Source organism: Nelumbo nucifera, chromosome 2 (genome assembly GCF_055504915.1).
Source record: "Nelumbo nucifera cultivar China Antique chromosome 2, China Antique-T2T, whole genome shotgun sequence".
In the NCBI taxonomy this organism is placed as follows: Eukaryota; Viridiplantae; Streptophyta; class Magnoliopsida; order Proteales; family Nelumbonaceae; genus Nelumbo; species Nelumbo nucifera.
Genome location: NC_142650.1, coordinates 63,141,818 through 63,165,089, shown reverse-complemented (window position 1 = coordinate 63,165,089; position 23,272 = coordinate 63,141,818). Strand labels below are relative to the sequence as shown.

The window sequence follows — 23,272 nt, the reverse complement described above, 5'->3', positions numbered from 1 at the left end:
CAGTAACACACTGACACTCTAACCTTTCCGACTATAATAAATTTAGTAATCGTGGCCTATATAAAAGGCCCACTGGCCCAGCCCACTATATCTCCAGTTATTAACAGTCGAACAGTGAAGCAGTGATTAAAGCATTTTCATTCTTCAATTTTCAGAGAGGAGTCACAGTCTCACAGAGCAAGTACAAAGAAGAAAAATAATCGTCAATTCGTCATGGCAATTGCTAACGCTTACTTCTCGTCTCTAACTCTGCTTCGATCCAGAGGTTTCGAACTTGGCTTCAATTCTCAAATCTGCCTCCTTGAGGCCTCTAAAGTCTCTGCTATTCGCCGGGGATCTGTCGAATCTAGAATTGGTTTCACCAGGAAGAGGTGAGGTCAATTAAAAATTCCTTCTGTTCCTTTCATGCTTTTCTCGATTTTTCACATGAGCTATTGATTCTAGATTCCTCTAGGGTTTATGCTTTGCTCGTTCTGTCTACTAGTGATTTTGGTTGGTGGAGCTACTAGTTGCGGAGTCTTCTTTAGATAATTGATGCCTTTGGTTTCATTATATCTTTCTTATTTTTATTCATTTTTTGTACAGTTAATACCTGGATTATTTTTCTTTTTTTTTTCCTTTCTTCTTTTTGTATCCATTATCCAATTATTATTTAGTTTGTTTTTCTAATTGAAAGGATTTTTTTCTCCTATCAAGTAATAAATGTTTGTGAAGATACGGTGTTTCCATTGATAAGTATTGTTTAATATCCTCTGCAGGAACATTCTGCAAGCTTCTGTCAATTCTACAAGTACATTAGGCTCGTCCTCTTCGGTCAGTGGCACTTCTCATGTTTATTAAGTTTTATTAGTAATTTTTATTTTTTATCGCCTTTGCAAATTGTAATTTGTGTTTTTCAAAGGTTCAGGGAAGAGGGAACAGAATAGTTTTGACGAACCCGTTTCTCCTGAGAAATAACTTCTGGTTAGATTCTGTAATTAGTACAATACCTTGTCAAATGCCTTTCAATACTAGGCTTTTGCCTTTTATTTCCTAGACTGGTATCTTATGAATACCTAAGAAAGAGAAACCTTAATATTGAATAATTTTACAATTAATGTCTTGTGTGGCCAACGTTTTTATTGCTATGTGGGTTGTTATGGTTAAATGCCACTGTTATATTCTGGCCTGGTAAAAGGTCACTGTTATTACTTCATCTATAGTCTAAAAATGAAGGGTACTTTTACTCTATTGGCTAAGAAAAAATGGTTGTAGGCTCCAACAAATGTCCACTTTTCTGTTGCACGTTTAGAATAAGATTGTTATAGAATGATTTTCAACTCAACAAAACTCAACTAAGCCTTGTCCAACTATCTGGGGTCAGCTACATGAATCCTGTTCTGCAATTCCACTCTGTTCAGTACCATATCCATTGTTAAATTATGGGTCCTCAAATCATTTCTCATTACTTCAACCAATATCCTTCTGGGTCTGCCTTTAGCTCTTCTAGATCCTTATTCCTTCAACTTGTAAATTTGTTTAAGAGTTAGATTGATAAATACTAACAGAAAATTTGCTTCAGTAGCAGTAGTTAGTGCTCAACTATGCTGCTTGGTTGCCTTATTTCAACTATCTTTCTTTTCTCTTTAGTTTGTGAGTTAATAGCCTGGATATCAGTGTGAGTTTCTAACAGAACTTGTAAAGTCTTATGCACAAATGGGTATTCATGGTCTATAGTTGATCCTTTTTGTTATTAATTCAGTACTTTGCTTTGTAAAAAAGAATATCAGTGTAAGTTGCAAATGAGTCAGTTTGAATTGTCACTCTTACTGGAGTTTACAACAGAAACTTGTGAATCGAAGAAATAGCTATGTTGAGTGCCAAGGCTGTCTATCTTGTTCTGGCACACTTCACAAGTGAGGTTGTCTTGTTCCTACTAGCTAGTATCTAATCCCATCTTCAGTTGTTGATTCCAATGCTCTTATGATCTGATGCTGAGCATGCTGATATGTTGAATCTGGTCATCCATGAACTAAGAAAGCTTATTTTTAAACAACATTTATTGCTATCATTTTTTTCAATGAAAATTGCAATTTTGCTAAATTTTATCAGGAAATAATCTTCATCCTTTTTGTTTGCTTTTTTTTTTCTCTTTAACCCCTTACTGCTTGGTGATTACTTCACCTGAGAAAACTGAATGAAATTCTTTCTTTCTTTCTTTCTTTTTTTCTCATGTCCTATGCAATTAGCACTAACAGATTTTGCAGAATATGCAAAAAGAAAAACAGGTTTTACCAATATTATATTGTTTTTAATCAGTAACTGGTTGTTTTATTGATTGAATAAAAGAATGGAGTATATACAAGTGTGTGATGAACACCCCTAATAATAGGCTAGCTAGTGTTACCCACCCCCTATTCTATTCTTCCTCAAAGGTTACTTTTGCCAATATTATATATTTAATTACCTCAACTTTGACATGTTATTCCAATGGCAGAAATATGATCGGGATGCTGATACTGTTCCCATGCCAATAGTTTTGATAGATCAAGATTCTGACTCTGATGCAACAATTGTACAAGTTAGCTTTGGAGATCGCCTTGGAGCTCTTATTGACACGGTGAAGTGTCCTTTCAAATTCTTTCCTTTGTCCCTTTGCATTTAATAGTAAAATTGGTCTTAGTAAACAGTCTTTTTTTTTCCTAGTGAAACTTAAAATGCCTGCTTTATTACACTCTTGCAATTAAGAGTCCTATCTGTGGCAGTTTAGGTTGTGATCCAAAAGGGCTATGAACCCTTTGACATTATCCTCTTTCCACAGGCAAGTTTCAACCAAATAGCCCTATGCCTAATTTCTACAAGCTTATTCTTTACAGTCATTGTCAGAATCTTTAAGGGCTATCACTGGAAAATGGAATACATTTTACTTATCAAAAGAAAAAAAAAAGGAATGCATTATGGTCTATGTGGATGACTTGAACAAGGGCACTTCATAGATGGCTAATCCTGAGGTTTGTCTATAAGCCGAACTGTTCGTATATACCATATTGAAATTCTTAGCAAAAAATATTTTTGTGAAACTTAAATTAGGTTTTTAACTATGTTGCAAGGAAAGAATTGTGCAAGTATTTCTAGCCTATATTTATTTCTTAGTGTAACATGCTAAACTTTATTGTCAACATACCCACTATTAAGCATCTGAAACTTGAAACACTCAAAACACCTAGGAAACATTCAGCAGTAAATGGTTTAGTGTGTTTATCCTCTAGCTACAAACTCCACATTATATTATTGATGGGATGGAGAAGGTACACTTTTCTAAAGCTTCAACTTCTGTTCATGTTACTGCAGATGAAAGCCCTTAAAGATTTGGGCTTGGATGTGACAAAGGGAACTGTCACAACTGAGGGAACAGTCATACAGACAAAATTTTTCATCACAAAATTGTCAGTACTCTCTCTCTCTCTACCCAAAAATTATAATGCAGTACAAGAACCTTTTTTATGTGATAGTTGATAGATTCTCTATGGACAGCAGAATTTAGAAAGATGGATGAAGCTACGACAAATATTTTAGTAGTGGAAACTTTTGTAATTTGGAAAACCCCCTGTCTTTCTTGATGGACAGCAGATTAGCTGAATTTGATAGCTGTTATATGGGCTGTGGGACCAATCATTTTTCTCCACACCAGCCATAAATGCAAGTGAGTGATTGAGTGAGCAAAATGATTGGTCCCACAGCCAGTAATACAGCTATCAAATTCAGATAATCCTTACTCCTCCTGATGATCCTTGTCCATGGAAACTACTGAAAGGCAATGTTGACTTTCATGATTTACAATCCATGCAATTAATTTCAGACTGTTTGTACAGCATATGTAAAGAGTCAAAGAGAAAAAGGAGGAAAGATGGCTCTTTCCATACATTAGCAGCAAGTAAATGACTCCTTAACTCCATGTTTAAGTGGTGGATCTTCAATTGAGGAAATCTACTTACTAGATTTTATTATTGGGTAATGTTTCACCAGATTGTGACATAGAATACCCTCATCTCACTTGAGTTGCAATGCAATGATTTTTCTTTCACTTATTACTACAGATTTGCACACAATTATGCAAACTGCGAAGCTGTGTATATATGATGGGGCAAAGAGGGGAGCAAAGATTAATGACTTAATTCAAATTTGACCATGTGAATTTGTCTTCTTGTCCCTTCTCTTTTTGTACAGATTTTAGTATTTCTGTTGTGGGGTTCTCTCCCTCCTATTAACACAAATATGTGCACTACACTAATTAAAAAGAAGTGTTTGAAGTAGCAATTTATAAAAAATCCAGTTACTTTTGCCATTTTTTTTTGAATTGGATGCGTTTTTTTATCTTCTGATTAATGGAGTGGTTGCCTATATGATGCAAGAAAGTGTTCAGTGCATCAAATTTGAAGTTAGTTACTTGCCAATATTTTGTTTCCCTTCTTTCCCTACCCAACCTGTAAACATATGGCACTTTTTCTTTTCAATAACAATCTAGGGCCACTGGACGCAAGGTTGAAGATCCTGACATGTTAGAGAGAATAAGGCTTACCATCATCAACAACCTTCTGAAGTATCACCCTGTATGTTTGTGGGTTTTGACATGCTCGTTTTATTGAAATTTTCATATCATCTATGGGATTATTTTCTTCAAGTTCTCATATTCTTGCAGGAATCTAGTGAAAAGCTTGCTATGGGTGAGGCTTTTGGAATAAAAGCACCAGAAAAGAAGGTCATACGATTAATGACAAGATTACTTTTTTTTTTCATCTATCTCCCTACTTCGCTTGGCTTTATGATCTGCTAAATGTTGGATTTTCTTTTCTTATTTCAATTTATTTTTTCTTTCCTGAATGAATAAAGCTGCTCAGTTTATTATGTTTTTTGGATTTCAATTTATTTTCTCTTTTCTTATTTCAATTTAGGATCGTTGTTGGTTCGTTCTAATTCCATGAAGACCATGACTGCTTTCTCCTCAAAAAACTGATCTGGTACTATTTCTTCCCCCTCTTTACAACCAACCCCAACGCCTCCATTTGAACTTAAATTTTCTTGAGCATTTTCTGACTTTGAATTAACACCATTCTCTTCCAGGCTTAAACTATTTTCCCCCTACCCTTCAAAGGCACACCAAACTTTTCTTCCAATTATTTAAATATTTTCCTAGCAAATCCTTCCCCTGCCCTCCACCCCCAAAGAAAAACAATCCCAGAGATTTACTTTGACTTTTGTGTCCACAACCTTCTCCAAATCAATTGCCCCTTCCATTAAATGAGTCTCATCCACAATCACCTCCTCGTTATATGAGTTTATACATTTATCCTCTACATTCTCGATCACAGCCTCTTCCTAATGGGTTTGTTCTATAATTTCTCTTTCTTTTATATACTTTTGGCACCGGATTCTCCCCTCCTAAACACTCTCCTCCTTCAACGCAAGTAATTTGCCCCTTCTCATCCTTGTTGATCTCCTTTTCCTTCTCACTTAGATCTGCCACCTGGGATTTCTATATTCAAGCTATCCACCCTCTTTTTCCCCCCTTCAGCATCTCCTACACCGACCAAAATGCCTATGAGACTATCACGAGCCCCTCCCAGCACTTTGAATTTATTACAATTTACCTTCAAAGAATCTTCAACCCTTGTATTTGTCTCTCGGTTCTCAATACTCACTTCAACAACATCCCCACCGCTATCTTCAACAAGGACTTGACACTCTGGATTGGCCTTCCTTACTTTTTCTTCTGTCCCCCACCCATGAAAAGCTTAGTTCCTTTCTGCTACACAACTCACCTTCATTCAATTGAGAAAGGGAGATGAGGTCATCTCTACATCTCCAGCTTTATCAAGATTAAACTAGTCTTTGATCCTTTGACAATGACTGAAGCATCACTTGTACCAACCTTTTGCTCCTTTGAATTCTGGAACTTGGTGGTAACTGATAACCCATACACAGTCTTCTTCCTTGCTGTCCCTCCTCTGCCTTACCCTTTTATTCGTCTTTGATCTCTTAAATGCTTTACCAAAATTTCCCCCAACTTTTTTTGCTTCAAAACATTTTATAAAAACCCATTTGTTTTATTTTCCTTTTCTTTACCAATGTGGGCCCCACATGAAGAATCAACCACCTCCTTGAAAGGGCCATGTGCCCCTTCACTTTTCCTTTACATTTTCCAATATCAAATGTGTCTCTATCTCTTGTTTTTTTGAGACAACCCTCAGACATGTGTTCACAACCAAGTTCAAGCGTCTTTCCACCTTTCTCCCAATTTACATCTTTGCCCCTCAAATCAATCATCTCATCATCTTCCTCAGAACTTCACCCTTTTGACTTCCCCTTGGATGTAGCAGCCATCTCCTGGAAAGACATCCTCCTCACTCGATTAACGGGATCTTCCCTTCTCATTTTCAAAACTGAATGGATTGGAGCTCTCAAGAAAGTTGGATCCTCCCTTTCAATTATCACTCTAAGGTCATAAACTTAACATGAAAATAAGAACTTGATCGAAATTTGAAACTGGAATTGAACATAAATTGCTCACCTCAATCAACAACCTCACACCACTAACTTTCTCCCAGTTCTGTTTCTGTCATCAAATTTCCAGTATCCTTCACAGTGATCAAGAACTCGCCTCAAGGTTCTTAACCAACCACTTTCAAAATATGTAAAGAAATTCCAGAGGCACCATTCCACACCACTCTTCTGCCTTGTGAGCTACAAAGCGCCCCAGGCTCCCAACTGCTGGAAACCAATAATTTAAATGCCTTACGATCAACTGCTGGAAACCGATAATTTAAATGCACCTTGCAATGGTCAACCCATTTTCTGATTTGCAACCAAGTCGTATGTGATTTGTGTCTCCTTTGCTAGCCATTTTAATTCCTTTATAACATCTCTGTATTGCCAAGATCCTTGTTCATTGTGCTTAAACCTGTTTACCACCACTCTCCCTATCCACTACTATGACCTTCTCTAAAGATCACCTAAGCTGGTAGGACCCATTGGAGCCTTGTGAGTCACGTTTGTGAAAAACACCCAATTTTACTAGAGAAGCTCCAAATTGCAAATCTGCCTCTTTTTTCTTCTTTTTATTCAAAGAGCCTCTTTGGATATCTCCCAGAAAAATCCAATCCAACACATATATTGGATATGTTCTAGTATATGCATGAGAAATGTGACAAGATGGTTCATGCAAATGACTCAGCTTCATGATGGTGTTCAACCAGTAGTAAGATTCTTAGTGAGACAGCAATATCATGCATTGTAACACCAGCCATGTTTTTTGAAAATCATACACAAGTTGTATATCTGGCAAGGTGGTTTTGGCTCAAAATATGGGTGGTATGAATTGAAGAGTAAAATGATATTTTATTAAATAAAAAGATAGATACAGATAATAAATGAGAAGATGGCACCTAGCTTACAAAACAAAACAAACTGATCTAAAAGCACAGGCTGAAGCAAAACTGAAACATGCTACAACTTACAACAATTGAAATTCTAGCACATTCCAGAAATTCTCCCCCAAGTCTGATCTGATGACTTGATCAAAATCTGGTAGTACCCAGACCCAATCTGCAACTAGTTTCCCCACCAGAGCCACCAAAATTTCAGTATTCTTATATTTTTCTTAAAAAATCCTCCTATTTCTTTCGTTTCACAGTGTCCAGCAAACAGCAAAGGGAATGCTGCTCCATACTATCCTTGCTTTCATTCTTCCCTCAATTCATGCTGCTGAACTTGTCTGAAATACTCTTTGCCCGAATAGAGAGGAATAGAATTTCCAAGCTGTTAGAATACTGTCCAGGGCAACCAACCAAGCAAAAGCTTCCACTCTAGGTAGAATGGGATTCCCCCAGACCCCTCCCAGCAGATCCTTTAGTAGAGCCAAGTAGAAAGATTTCACAGTGAACACCCTGTTCTTACACTCTTTCCACTGCAATCCATCCCTGAAGAAGGTGATGCCTTAACTTTCTGTAATTTTTCCAGCAGCTGAATGTATTCTTCTATATCTTGATCCGCAGGGGTCTTCTGAATTTGGGACACCAAACCATCCTATCTCCATTCAACTCAAGACATTGATCAACTTTAATATGATGATCGGTCTACCTATATAGTTTCAGGTACACTTCACAGAGCTTCCCTACTTCACACCACTTGCCCTCCTAAAATCTAATCCTTGACCCATTACCCACCTTGAATCTAACTAGATCTTTGAACTCTTGATTGAACAGCATTATCCTTTTCCAGACTCTCACCCTATAAGAGTTAGAAGCCTCCCTTGACTCCCACCCGAAGCTCACCAGCCCGTACTTCCCAACCACAACTGTCCTCCAAAGAGACTCTCTCTCCCCTTCCAGTCCAAATCTCCATAACCATTTGCCTAACAGGGCCTTATTAAAAGTTTTGACCAACCCACCTTTCTTTTTTGGCCTACATACCTTCACCTAATGAAACTTCTCACCCTATAAGAGTTAGAAGCCTCCCTTGACTCCCACCCGAAGCTCACCAGCCCGTACTTCCCAACCACAACTGTCCTCCAAAGAGACTCTCTCTCCCCTTCCAGTCCAAATCTCCATAACCATTTGCCTAACAGGGCCTTATTAAAAGTTTTGACCAACCCACCTTTCTTTTTTGGCCTACATACCTTCACCTAATGAAACTTCTCACCCTATAAGAGTTAGAAGCCTCCCTTGACTCCCACCTGAAGCTCACCAGCCCGTACTTTCCAACTACAACTGTCCTCCAAAGAGACTCTCTCTCCCCTTCCAGTCCAAATCTCCATAACCATTTGCCTAACAGGGCCTTATTAAAAGTTTTGACCAACCCACCTTTCTTTTTTGGCCTACATACCTTCACCTAATGAAACTTCTTAGCTCCACCTACCCCTTCCCACAAAAAGTCCCTCTGAAACTTATCAATTTTTTTTTTTTTTTTCTGCCACCTTTGCTGGAATCTTCAATAGAGATAAATAATAGGTCAGTAGGCTAGAAAGAACACTTCTAGCCAGTGTAATTCTCCCCCCCCCCCCCCCTTTGAAATGATAGATATTTTGCTTTTCCAACTCTCCAGCCTCTTCTTCACTCTTTCTATCACTGGCATCCAATTTCTGCCACAGCAGCTTTAGACCTTACCGGAAGACCCAAGTAAAGGAAAGGTAGCTCCCCTAATTTGACATTCAAACACCACAGCACAATGGTATATTGACCCAAGTAGTTGTCAATATAACGTATATTGACCACTACTTTTAAGAACAACTCAATTATTCATAGCTTTATAAGAAGAAATTCAACCAACATGACTAAAATTAAGGGCTTGGAAACTCCTTAGAGGATGCTTTTGAGTCACTTGACAGCCCAAGGCAATTGAGAAAAGGGCCAAGTTCATGGTGACATTTGGAAGTAATCTGTTAATCATGTCTCAATATGGCAAAAATAAAGTAAGACAACTATTTTCTTTCAATTGAAAATGTTTACCTGCTGTAAACACATCCATGTCTTGATTTCTTTGGCGAGGTTGTTGTTCCTTATTGTTCTTGATTGTAATTCAAGGTTACTTTAGATACATCAATCAGCATAAGCTTCTGTGGAACCTTAAAAGTTGCAGATAGCCAATAGCATATCTGTTTTCTGCACCGTTGAATTGTGAATGTATTTATCATTTAAAATTTTCTGTTAATCATATTCATGTTTTCAATATACATATTTGGTTGATTTACAGGACCCACATTTTCTGTATACCCTCATTTAAGTCATATTCACCCAAAGGAAATGAATATCAGAAGACCTGTAACTGAAGAGGATTCAGAGGTGGTAGTAGGGTGGCTGAAAGAAGATAAGGCTGGCCTATGGGGGTATAGCAATGAAAGGAAAAAAGTTTAAGTGGCTGGTCAAGGACATGGAAGTGATGTTCAGATGGGTGAAGAGATCTGTTAACCCATTTGCTGATGAGTTAGCAAAGATGGGGGTGGGTAGGAAAAGTGTTATTTTAGGCTCAGTTGTAATTTCAGACTTTGTCTGGGGCTTTGGCCTCAACAGGGGGAGTTAAGAATTTGTCTCCCTTTATGTACTATATTTACAGACTGAATAATGAAATTGTTGTTATTGATAAAAAAAAGTCATATTCACCCAAAAAGTCCTTATGATAAAATGGCTTCTATCATGCAGTTGAAATATAATTAGATATATGGTATTTACTTCTATGACCTTTTCTCATAGCAATAGGAATTACCTGACACTGATTTTTCTATTGGCAGCTTGATGTTGATATTGCAACACATATACACGTTAAGGATGATGGACCTAACAGAAGGTTTGCTACTTTTCAATAAAACTATTGCTATTGCTTTGTTCATGTACAAAAATACCATTATGCGAGGAACTAAACTATATATACCATGGTGTCCAAGGACAAGCATAGTATTTATTTGATTTTTTCCATTATTGCTAGTTTTTTTCCATTTATTTATTTTATTTTTCATTTTTCCAGCTTGCTTTATTTGGAGACAGCTGATCGTCCTGGATTGCTACTAGAGGTCATTAAGATTATGGCTGACATTAATGTCAATGTGGAATCAGCGGAGATTGACACAGAAGTATGCCTTCAAATAGTTCTTTTAGGGTTTTCTTTTCCTGTTAATAACCCCCTTTATCTTCTATTGTGAAACAGGGATTGATAGCTAAAGATAAATTTCATGTGAGCTATAGAGGAGCAGCATTAAACAATTCCTTGTCTCAGGTAATTGACACAAGAATTGTGACTATGGATACTTGGAAATTATGTGACAAGTTCTTGGACACTAAACTTACTTCTTTTTATGAATTAAAAATGGAAATAATTAATAGTTTGTAGAAAACAACAACAAAGTCATCCATAAAGGGGACTGAAGTTTTATTAACCAATAATATAATACATTATTGTGCTCCTTACTTGCTAGTAATACCTAGAAGTGATGCACTGTAACAACAATAATGGATGATTGTGGCTAGAAATGAGCAAGAGTTTCCCACAACTTATTGGATGAGGATGGATAAATAATTATCCAAGAAGAGATAAGAACTCTATTAGCTACTTGGACTGTAAAGCTTTAATAGGTAATAAGAGTATAGAATTGGTAGAAAGAAGTGTAGTCAAAGTATAGCCTAGGTGTTGACTAGGCATTTTGCAGGTCAATTGCCTAATTACAAACTAAACGGGTGGTATGGATATAAACATCATTATGGTGCAAATAACTGATTGTGCTTTAATATACAAGTGTGTAACCCAATTTGGGCCATTTTGAGTGCATGCAGAGCTAAAAATTAGGGCTCTTAATCATCCATGTGTGTGTGTGTGTCCTTTGTTTTGAGCCCAAGAGGATATTCAAAAATCATTTTGTTTCTTTAGAAAAATCAAGTGGAAGTTTGTGATTACTGATTTATTTTGTAGCTTATAATTACATAATGCTTCTATGTAATTATATATATACATATTGTAAAATATGAATATGTTTATTTATTTATTTTTGCTTGCCCTCACCTAAACAATGCCTAGTTTTTGACTTTCCTTGTCAGGTCAATACACCTAGGTGATGCCACAGTTTTCAAGGGATTTTTTGACTTTCCTTGTCACCTTGTCGCCTAGGCGATGGATTTTTTAAGTCAAAACATGTATCCTATGGTAGTTCCCTAGGTTCCATAATCATATTTCCTTAATAAATATCCATAATTTTCATAAGTATAAACTTCATGTTAAAGTATAGAAAAGCAACATATTCCAACATATTCATGAGAAGAAAAAGAAGAAAGAAAAGAAAATTAAAAAAATATAGGGGCTGAACCCCTATTTCTGTTATAGGAAAAGAAGAAAAGAAAAGGTGGAAGAAGAAGAAATTAGTATATAAACACACAAAATTAGTAAAGAAAAATAAGAAAATGTGTTGATTGGACAACATTTTATGTTCTTCCTTGCTTATTGGTTCAGGTTTTGAAGTCTTTGAGGGTTCAATACAGCATTTAGCAATGCTTGTGTTGATTAAACCCTAACAAATAAGAAATAATAAAAATAAATTAGTATATAAACACACAAAATGAAGTTTAAAAATGTTTATTTTATACAACCTCAAAAAATTAAGAATATAAAAGTTTTTTATAACACGCTATAGAAAACTACTTGGCGGTTAGGCGAGGCGAGCCTCCAAGGGCGCCTTGTCGCCTAGGCATCGCCTTGACGACTATGGGTGATGCCTGATTGCCTTAACTAACTAGTAGACATAATGAAAATGAGAATGCTAACATAACATGTTTCCAAGGCTAACTTGAAGGGAAAAAAACTAAAGCAATTGATAAATATAAGCTATGGTACAGACTACAAAGAAGAAATCATTAACAAAAATGGAATTGTGAAATAGTACATGAATATCTCAAAAAAATGAACTTTTAGATGTTAAAAGAAATGGGAATAAGATAATTTTAAATTTTGAATTATACTTGTTTCAGAAGATGAAACCATTAATGTAATTAATGATTACGCACCTCAGTGAGTCTAGAGGGAAGATAAAAGACAATTTTGGAAAAACAGAAATTGACTAGCTCAAGATATTCCAAGGAGAAATGTTTTTTAAAGAAGGGGATCTAAAATGGTTAGACAGGGAAGGGGGAGTTCAGGGATAATAGGGTGCATGGGAATTTGGGCTTGGGGTGAGAAATGAGACAAGATATATTTTAGAGAAAAAACTTGATGATTGGAGGGGTTGGAGACCAAAAGATGCCTTGATGTGACCTCTTTTGTTACCTTGGTTTCACAATTTTTTTGATCAATAACAGTGAATTTTATTAAAGGATTGAAAAATTACATAGCAAAGGAGCTAAACATTCTTAACTCCCGAAGACATCTAATGTACACCCAAAATGTAAAGCAATTACAACACAACCCAAAAAATAGAGTTTCTGTTCACCCCTTGCCTAGCCAGACCATCTGCCAATGAATTTGCACTTCTCTTTACCCATGTACACTGAATTTCAATGTCCTTAGTCAGCCACTTAAATTTCCTCTTTTCATTGCTGTAATTCCAGAGCCTAGAGTTGTCCGCTTTTAGCCAGTTCACCACAATTTCAGGGTCCCCTTCTATGATCAATTTATTAATATGCATGTCTTGACCCTTTGTACCCTTCAAGAGTTGCTAGTATCTCAGCCCTCAAGGAATCTCCCACCCCAATTGGACCAGAATACATAGCTAACAGATTCCCTTTTTCATCTCTTATAACCTCTATTTTGGAGGACCCTGGATTGCCCATACTGCTGCCATCGAAATTCAGTTTAGTAAAACCATGAGGTGGAGGGGTCCAGCAAGAACTTGAAACCTTCTTAGCTGAAGCTGAATCTGCAATCTCCTTCCAATTTCTTAGCAACTCATTAACTGAGAAATCCACAAATATGTCCAAAGTTTTCAACCAATGTATCACCCTAATATGAGTGACTTCCAATATTACTTCCAAGCTTTTCTCCTTATTTGAAAAAATCTGTGAATTTCTCTCTTCCCAAACAGTCCAACAAACTGCAGCTCTAGCACATCTCCAAGAATCTTAGCCCTTTTTGTTGGCCAGTTAGGCATGGAAGTGAATAAGCTTTGCACATTGAATGAGGGAGTCCACCTGCACCCAAATAGAGAAGTAAACCATTTCGAAATGACTTTAGCAAACTAACAAGAAATTAGTAAATGGAATCCAAACTCACCATCAACTTTACAGAGGCACACCAGTGAGGAGACAAACAACTATTGAGTCTTTTTCTTTGAAGTAAATCTCCTGTATTAACTCTTTCCAGAAAGGCTTCCCAACAGAAAGTCCCAACCATTAGAGGTATAGGTTGATACCACACCTCTTTAATAGGGAAAGACAATCCAACAGAAGAAGGTTGTATTAGGGATTTAAATAATAAGGCATAGGTGAAGGAACCCGAGGCAGTGAGTGTCCAAATTCTACTGTCTACCTTTGTTGGTTTCACAATTCATAACAAGGGAGAGGTTAGGGAGGATGTTGCCTATAGAATTAGAGCAAGATGGGTAAAATCAAGGGGTTCATCTGGAGTGTTGTTTGATCAGATAATACCATTTAGGTTGGAAGGGGAAATTTTATAAAATAGCTACATAGCCAACAATGTTGTATGAAGCCAAGTGTTGGGCAGTTCAAGAAACATTTTCGAATAATAAGTACAGGAGAGATTGAAATATTGAGTTTGGTAAGTGGGTGAATTAGAAAAAAAATACGGTAAGAAATGAGCATATTTATGAGAATCTATGAATAGCATGATAGGTGATGTAGAGAAGATGGGCCGAATGGCCCATAGGTTGTTTATTCTTTCTTGTTATTTATGTTTCTTTTCTGTAATGGGCCTTATTCTGGGCCCATCCTGTCAAATATTAAGTTCCTTGTAAATTCTTGCCCAACTAAGGGCCTCCTTGTAATTATTCAATTATATCTAAATAAAATAGTGTTAGGGTGCTAAGAGAGTGTAAGTTCAAAACTCTCTTCTCAGACCCTCATTGCCAAACTCTCTGCTCTCCTCTCTTTAGTTTTCTTCATGGTATCAGAGCATACCTGAACTTCAATATCCTAGGGCTGGAAGCTTAACTCGTGTTGCCTGATTCTTGGAGGTCATTGGAAGTGCCCAAGACTCGAATCTCTTGGAGAAGTGGTTCGGTGGCCAGGAAGAATCAGAGAAAAGAAAAAAAGGGGAAGGGGAACAACTCGGTTCTGGTTTGAAGCTCGAAACTGTAAGTTGTGCTCAGATTTCTGGGTTCAATTTTCTTCTAGTTGTGCTGTATTGCTTTCGAATGTGTTTGGACTGTTGAAGTGTCCGAAAACTCTGGTTGTTCTGTACTACCTCGGCTGCCATTGAATCTGGTTTAACCCAGAATTTTCTGAGCTGTTTTTCACTCCTTCTTGGACTGTTAAAACTGCCGAAACATCCTTGTAACAAGGCTGTGGATTGTTACTTATACCTGGCTGTTTTTGAGGGGCTGTACGAACTGTTCTTGAGGCCTGTTTTTCTTTTTGACAGTGGGGTTGTCTCTATTGCCCACACTGCGTTTGTAAAAAGGGCTATTTCAACAATACCAAGTGGTATTTACTTTGAAGTCCAGATTTGAAACTTTGAAGTCTAGATTTGAAAAAGGTACTTCGGCTGAGTGCTTAGAAGTTTCTGTTTACTTCTTGAAGGCTGAACTCAGTGTATTGCCTTCTTGTGGTCGGCTGAACTTTGTTATTGCTTGTTCTTATTCAGTATACTTGTAGAAGTCATCTGAAATCATATTTGGAGTGTTTACATGATGTACTCCTCAGAGTTTGAAAACAAAAGTAGTGCTGAATATGGACTGGTTCAGGGGACTCCAAGTGATTTCTTATTGACTGTGACCACAGTTAAACTAGATGGAACTAATTATCTGGCATGGTCACAATCAGTAAAGATTCATGTATGTGGTAGAGGAAAGTGGGGGTTCATTTCCGGGAGTAAGAAGGCTCCCCCAGAAGATGATCCATCCTACGAGAAGTGGATGCAAGAAAATTACACTGTCATTGGGTGGCTTGTGAACTCAATGCAGCCACAAATCAGTCAACACTACCTATGGATGAATTCAGCAAAAGAAATTTGGGACAGTGTTGCAGAAACCTATTCCCAAAAACTCAATGTGGTTCAGGCATATAAATTGAGAAGTGATGTAAAGAATTTAAGGCAAGGGGAGAAACCTCTTGCTGTATATTTCTCAACCCTGAAGTCCCTATGGCAAGAGATTGACCTAATAGAAGCTGTAACTTGGGACACCACCAATGATGCAGAGACCTACAGTAAATTGGTTGAAAGGAACAGGGTATTTGAGTTCTTAACTGGACTAAACCCAGAATATGATATCACAAAACAGAATATTCTTTCCAAGGAGTGTGTCTCTTTGTCACAAGCTTATGCATTGGTGAGTAGTGAAGAGAGCAGAAGGGCTGTCCAGGTTCAAGGGGCTGATATTAATGATCACTTTGCCAACATGGGGATTAAACCTAAAGGGAATGTTGGAACTTCTGGTGGCACAAGAAAGAAAGAAGTTATATGTGAGTACTGCAAGAAGCCGAAGCACACCAAAGACAAGTGCTGGAAATTACATCCTAATCTTGTTCCCATTCGGTTTCAGAAAAAACATAATAGTAAAAGATCAGGAAGTGCAAATGTAGCTGCCGGGCCAGATAGTGAAGAGATGTCTACTTCTGCACAGTTGGCAGCCATGAGAGCAGAATATGAAAGGTTTGGGAAGATGATCAGTCAGCTGAGTGATGTGACCTCTCCTTCCAACCCTTCAGGAAATTCTATTGCTTCAGCATTTGCTCATTCAGGTATAAGGGCTTCTGCTAATCATGCTACCACTTCAAGTAATCTCATGATCCCTTGGATTATTGACTCAGGTGCTTCTGACCATATGACCAATCTGTCTACCTTGTTTGTGTCATATGACTTACTTCTTGGACGTGATAAAATCACTTTAGCTGATGGTTCACTTGCCCCTATCTCTGGTAAGGGAACCATCAAGGCTACGGATTCCTTGTTTCCACCTTCTGCTCTTCATGTACCTAAACTAAATACAAATCTGTTGTTTGTGAGTAGTTTAACCAAGTCACTAAACTGTTGTGTAACCTTTTTTCCTTCCTACTGTGTTTTTCAGGATCTGGAGTCTCAGAAGGTGATTGAGAGTGGCCATGAGGCGAACGGAATATACCTGCTTGATACTCCGGGACAATGCACTGATCATCTTGGGAATGTTGCTCTCGGATTTGTCTCTTCAGAGTCTGTTAGTCGGATTATGTTGTGTCATTGTCGTTTTGGTCATCTGTCTTTTTCTGCCTTGAGTCATCTATTCCCTGAACTGTTTAAGGGAATTAGTTTGTCCAGTCTTCATTGTGAGTCTTGTGAATTGTCAAAGCATTGTAGAAACAGTTATCCTTTGAGCAATAAAAGATCTTCTGTTCCTTTTAATATTGTGCATTCTGATGTGTGGGGGTCTTACCACTTACCCTCCATGGGTGGCTACAAATATTTTATCCTGTTTATTGATGATTTTTCTCGATTCACTTGGATATTCCTGATGAAATCCCGTGATGAAGTTCCAAGACTTGTAAAACAATTCCATGAGTTTGTTCTAACCCAATTTGATACCAGGATTAAAATCTTCAGATCGGACAATGCAAAAGAATACTTTGAGAAAAACCTATCCTGCTATCTTTCTGACATGGGGGTTATTCATCAAAGCTCATGTGCTAAGACCCCAGAACATAATGGGGTTGCTGAGAGGAAAAGTAGGCATATTGTTGAAGTTGCAAGAAGTATCTTATTTGCCTCACATGTTCCTACCGGGTTTTGGGGTGATGCTGTTCTTACTGTTACCTACCTTATAAACCGTATGCCATCCAGGGTTTTGGGGTTTAAGTCTCCCTTCACTCTTTTTCATCCGGACAAGGACCTTTTTCCTGTTCCTATTCGTTTCTTTGGCTACACCTGTTATGTTCATGTTCCAAGTGTCCAAAGGCATAAATTTGAACCCAAAGCTCAAAAGTGTATCTTCCTTGGTTATTCCCCCACACAGAAGGGTTATTGTTGTTTTGATCCAAAGTCTGGCAATCGGTATGTCTCAATGGATGTCACCTTTGATGAGCTTTCCCCCTTTTATGGTTCCTCTCCAGAAGGACATTGTCCATAGGGAGAGGATTTGTCACAGGTGTTTGCTCTTCCTCTTCCTGTCCCTGTTGAGTCTCTTGATGTGTCTGCCTCTCCTTCAAATGTATCAAGGGCGGATCAGTCGTTCCATTCTCCTTGTCCTAGTACTCTACCTCCTCGTCCTATCTTCAATCCCAAGGTGTATCAAAGGCAAAGATCAAAAAATGTGCAGGTTGTTTCTCCTACAACACATGAGTCCCATACACTTCCAGTCACAGAAGAGACAACAGGTACTGTTTCAGCACCTTTGGATTCATCATTCTTTGACCTTGATATTCTCATTGCTGTTAGAAAAGGAAAACGGAAGTACACTGCACATTGCATTTCCAAGCACCTTTCTTACAGTTTGCTTTCACCTTCATACTTTGCCTATCTCTCTTCTGTTGCTTCTCATCCTATTCCCAGGTCTGTGTCAGAAGCTCTTAAAATTCCAGAATGGAGGGATGCTATGAGATCTGAAATCGATGCCCTACACAAGAATGACACATGGGAAGTGGTGGATTTGCCTGAAGGGAAGGATCCAGTTGGTTGCAAGTGGGTTTTTACTATCAAATACTGAGCTGATGACACTATTGAAAGGTACAAGGCCAGGCTGGTTGCAAAAGGCTATACATAGACATATGGGATTGATTATTTAGAGACCTTTGCACCTGTTGCCAATTAGCTTGCAAGCCTGCAAGCCTGTTTCACCAGTTGCCCATTAGCTTGCAAGCCTGCAAGCCTGTTTCACCAGTTGTCCCCTTCGAACCACAAAGCCCAATGTCCAGCTGTCTTTCTTCAGATTTTGACGCAACCACCTGGGCAAACGATCAGAATTTAGCCGTTGGGGTTTGAACTCCTAAGCCTGATTTGTTGATAAATAGAGGAAGAAATTTCTGTCTTCGTCTTCTCCAGAGTCAGTTTCCTTGCTCGTGATACTTTTCTTTTCATTCTGTCGTTGCCTTTGACTGCGCTGAGCAGGTAGACTTGCCACATCATCGTCGTCTTCCTCAGGACGCCCTTCCTTCCACCACTGAGCTTCAAAGGACGTAGTAATCCATGCTTTGTATTCCACCGCATCTTTGTAAACTTCCAGAAGACGAGGGATTAACTCAGGTTTTGCTCCTAGTCGGACTATGGCTGCTCTCAAATCATCAGCAACGAAGTCTAGCAGTTCTCCACAAAGTTTTGTAATTTTTGTAAAAACTTCCAAGTTCCAGAGATGAAATGGCAACCCTAGGATTTTCAGTTCAATATCCTTTATTGGCTCGACAATCTTTTCTTTAGAACAGGGAGACCACTTCTCTACTATCACCATGCCTTGCTTAGTTATAGCCGACAAGGGTACATCCATCTGCACTTCTTCAGGTAATAATAACACTGTTTCTTCCCATCGAAAGGTTTTATTACTACCTTGCCTGAGACCTTTAGTAACTGTTTCACTTCTTCCCCTAGGCCAGTCCAATTTCCTACAATTCCTTTTGCTGAAATAACCACCCTGCGTTCCCAGTCTTCTTTGGAGGTGTTTACCCACATTTAAAGCTTTCCCACATGTGCAGCTAGACATACATCTTCTACTTCCTCTCCCAGCATTTCATCTTCGCTCCAAATCTCCTCTTTCAACGTGTTTTGTTTCTCTTCTTCATTTGATGTTTTTTTCCTTCCCTTTTCTGCCTTTCAAAGCTGTGTTGGAGAACTCTTGAATTGCTTGAATAACCTTTATCCCAGCCCGAGGCCTTTCTTCCTTCCAGGAAACAGTTACATTGTTTCAAACCTTCACCAAAACACTCATATATTCCAACGTTCCTCCCCTTTTTATTCTCTCTCCTTTCTGCAACATATTTTCTTCCTACTTCAGTACGGTAGTTTTTTTGTGCTTTCGCCTGTGAAGAGTTATTTGCATCTTCTAGCACACCCCTGAACCAAAAACAGTTTTTTCTGGAAGGACGAGGGAAGCTCTTCTTAGTTCAACTATCTTCAGTGCTTGGGCTCCCCTAGTCCACACCTCCTCCATCACAAAGGTTTTTGCTTCGACTTTCGACATTTTCCTCCACCTTCTTGCCGGTGAGAACTCCTCCATCTTTTCTCTTTTGTGAAATAGTTTCTTCACATGCTCAGAAGACAACCATCTTCACCTTCAGACATTCTCTTACCAGCTTTTCTTTTTTCTTGGTTAACCAACCTGTTAGGGCATTTAATAAGTATCCTAGCCTAGTGTTAGAGGTTCAGGTCTAACTGTTCAATCCCAGTGTTAGCATCCTAGCCCGAAAGTCCAGAATATGTCTCTATAACGTATATATAAAACATTAAAACTCACATTTTGTATGGAAATAGATTTATGGATAGGTGAGATTGGGTTGGCTCAGGCTAACCCTTTTTTTTGTGTGTGTGTAAGAGGGCTCCTTACCCAACTTGAGCAGGGATCCTAATTTTGTAGTCCAGCCTGGAGATCAAGCCTATTCTGTGCAGAAGTTCAGGACGGGCTGGAGAGGTTTAGGTTTTGTTGTCAAAACAAGACCAATATCCACCCAGACTTAGCGGTACTTCGAACTTCTTTCGGATTTTTCAGGCTTGTAAAATTGATCTTGCCTAATTGATACATCCACGCCCCCTTAACCATCTCTATTAATAATTCAACTTGATAAGTTTATTTTTGGTCTCTCTCTCTCTCAGGGAAAACTTATTTGCTTATACAGGTTTTGGTGAACTGTTTGCGATACTATCTACGAAGGCCTGAAACTGACGATGATAGTTACTGACACCCGGCAGAGGGAGAACGTGATGACGATATCGTGATTCACCCAATGGTAAGCCACCTTTTGAGGTCTCCAGTGTTGTGTCGAGCCAAAGTTAAATGTTACCCATCCTAGTGTAGCTAATCTTATGTTAGCACTGTCTGTATTCATGATATAAGTTTGGAGTTTGGACATGCAGCACAATAATCTCTCTGTTGTCTATGTTAATCTGTATATAGAAATGAAACGTTGGGCCAATATTTCTTCTAATGGTTGGACTATTGTATTATCAGCATTACTGGTTGGGTAGGACTTTTTTAGCATTAAATTTGTAATGCCTTTATTTCTGAATTTGACCCCTCCTTTTACTGTGAGGGTGGAAAATGCAATTTAAATCAAGGTTCAAACTATCAGAATCACAAGTGTATTGAAGAGGCAATTTTAAGAGATGTGTGAAATAACGCTTTGGATATGTATGAATATAGATGAAAAATCGAGATATACATGTATGAATATGTTTTGAATATACATGGATATAGATGAAAAATCAAGATATACATGTATGAATATGTTAGGAAAATAATTTAATCATACAAAATTATATTAATAACAATAAATATATGTTTTATGTGACTATAAATAAGTTAATTAAACATAAAGAAAACATACTTTAAAGGTATATGATTTCTATTTAAGGTTTACAATTGGGAATCGTGGAAAAAAGATAGAAGAATATATATATAAATATTTGATAGGATTTGATTCATTTTAGTAAGAACAAAACAAATAAGATTGATTATGTATCACAATTTCATTGAAAGAAGGTTTTTTTAATTTATTTATTTTTAGAGCCCCACCCATTCGGATGCCCCTGCTTGAAAACTGATCCACACAGTAGCTATCTATACAATGTCATAATTGATCATATATATAAATATAAAGACACACACGTGTAATTAAGTATATGTGTTGCACGTGAGAAATTTTTCTTCATATTAATTATTTGAATTTTAGATATACCATAGTTAAGTTAGAAATTGAAAATTAACAAAAGCAACAATGTGATTAAAAATAAATTTAAATGCGTGTAGCAAATAACAATTATTATTATTGTTAATTTGTTATTATTATTAAATTTTGTATTCCATTTCTGTCATAAATAAAAATAACTTTTATTTTAACAATTATTTTTATTTAATATGATGAATATATAACACTAGAAATGTTCTCAAATGTTTGTGATAAAATTTTGTACATTTTCATTTTTGGTGTTTTATCTTTTTTCAAATATTTATTATTCAATTATGACATCATGGGTTTCTTTGAAAACAACTTTGCTTTCTAATTAGTTTAAAATTAGTCTAAGGTTGGTCCAGAAACCAACAAAAATTTGATAATCGGCTTTACATTTCAAATTATAAAAACCTTCGCTATGTTATTAGAGGCTTATGTAGCTGTTGCCAACATGGGACTGTTAATCCATGTTGGGCACTACAAAAAGCTTATATCGAAATTGCCCTTTAATGCTAGTTGATTGGAAAATAAAAAAGGGTTTTTAGCTTTTTCCGTTCCCTCCCTCCTCTCTCTCTATCTCCCTCCCACTCTCTCACTCTCACAGTTGTCTCTTTATTCAACGGTTGTGTGATTTGAAAATAAATCAAAATGTTTTGTGGTTTCTATATTTACATTCTCTATATCAATTTCTCTCATTCTCTCCATACCTATCATTCTCCCTCAATTTCTCCCATTCTCTTTCTCGGTCGATTTCTCCTTGTTCCTTAATTTCTATCGTTCTCCCTCAATTTCTCTCCCACTCCCTCTCTCGTTTTTTTTTTTATTTTTATTTTCTTACACACATATATGATATTAATCAGATTGTATAAAAAAACATGAGACGATCATGGTATGGTTCAAAAATCATTACACCAATTTGATAAAAATTTACAAGAAACTCTTGGCTATGAAATTTACACAAACTTGATATAAATTTATAACTTGATTGTACAAGTGGTTGATCTCTTTAGTTCTTTTATACGGTCTAACTAATATTGTATAAGTTTGTAAGAAAAAAAACGAGAGAGGGAGTAGGTGAAAGACTAAGGGAAAATGATAGAAATTGAGGGAGACTGAGATATTGATCGAGAGGGAGAGTGAGGGAGAACAATGAGAGAGAGAGAGAGAGAGTGAGAGGTTTCGATTTTGCCACAGACTGAAGTTAAGAGGGTGAGAGAGACAGAGAGCGGGAGATTGAGAGATGATTGTTAGAGTGAGAGAGAAGGGAGGGAAATCGAGAGACAAATGGGGTGGGAGAGAAACTGAAAACCTATTTTTGATATAGGCTTTTTGCTATGTCCAACATGGATTATGAGTAGAGGTGTAATGTGGGTGGCCCGTGCAAAAGGCGGCTCGTGCAGTGTTGGCCCGCGGGCCGTGCCGCCCTCTTTGGTGGAAATTTTGGGGGTCAGCCTGACACGGCCTGGGCCCGTGCCATACCGTGTTGTGCTGCGGGCTTGGGTTGTGTCGGGCTGTAGGCCGTGTCGGGCTTGGCCACAGGGCGGGGCCTTGGGCCTGGGCGGAACCAGGCTACACTATTTTTTTTTTTGTTTTTTTGAAAATTTTGATTTCTTTTCTAATTAAATAAAATTAAAAAATTTTACAATAATTTAAAAAAAATAAAATTTCTATACAAGTAGTCAACTTCATGAATCATGACTTTCATCATCTGTTTCAGGTGAAATATCCGGTGTAGTATCATGCCCTCCTTTGTCTTGTAATCTATGCTTTGCATCTAGCCAATCCTTGAAGCAGATGCACATCTT

At 37.6% G+C, this 23,272-nt stretch overlaps 1 protein-coding gene across 1 annotated transcript; it reads left to right on the top strand.

Moving 5' to 3' along the window:
- The first annotated feature begins 91 nt into the window (after window positions 1–91).
- LOC104607683 (ACT domain-containing protein ACR12-like) lies at window positions 92–20,742 on the top strand. Its single transcript, XM_010273369.3, has 10 exons — window positions 92–371; window positions 759–813; window positions 2,477–2,599; window positions 3,331–3,425; window positions 4,505–4,589; window positions 4,679–4,738; window positions 10,262–10,317; window positions 10,495–10,600; window positions 10,675–10,743; window positions 20,415–20,742. The coding sequence occupies exons 1-10, from the start codon at window positions 214–216 to the stop codon at window positions 20,475–20,477; spliced, it is 870 nt and encodes a 289-aa protein (XP_010271671.1). The 5' UTR covers window positions 92–213; the 3' UTR covers window positions 20,478–20,742.
- Window positions 20,743–23,272: the final 2,530 nt, after the last annotated feature.

Excerpts from the sequence above, each read along its gene's own strand:
- LOC104607683 (XM_010273369.3), top strand. The coding sequence starts at position 214 with ATGGCAATTGCTAACGCTTACTTCTCGTCTCTAACTCTGCTTCGATCC. Across the intron at positions 814-2,476 it reads CATTAGGCTCGTCCTCTTCG|AAATATGATCGGGATGCTGA; the intron begins GTCAGTGGCACT and ends TTCCAATGGCAG. Across the intron at positions 10,318-10,494 it reads GATGATGGACCTAACAGAAG|CTTGCTTTATTTGGAGACAG; the intron begins GTTTGCTACTTT and ends TCATTTTTCCAG.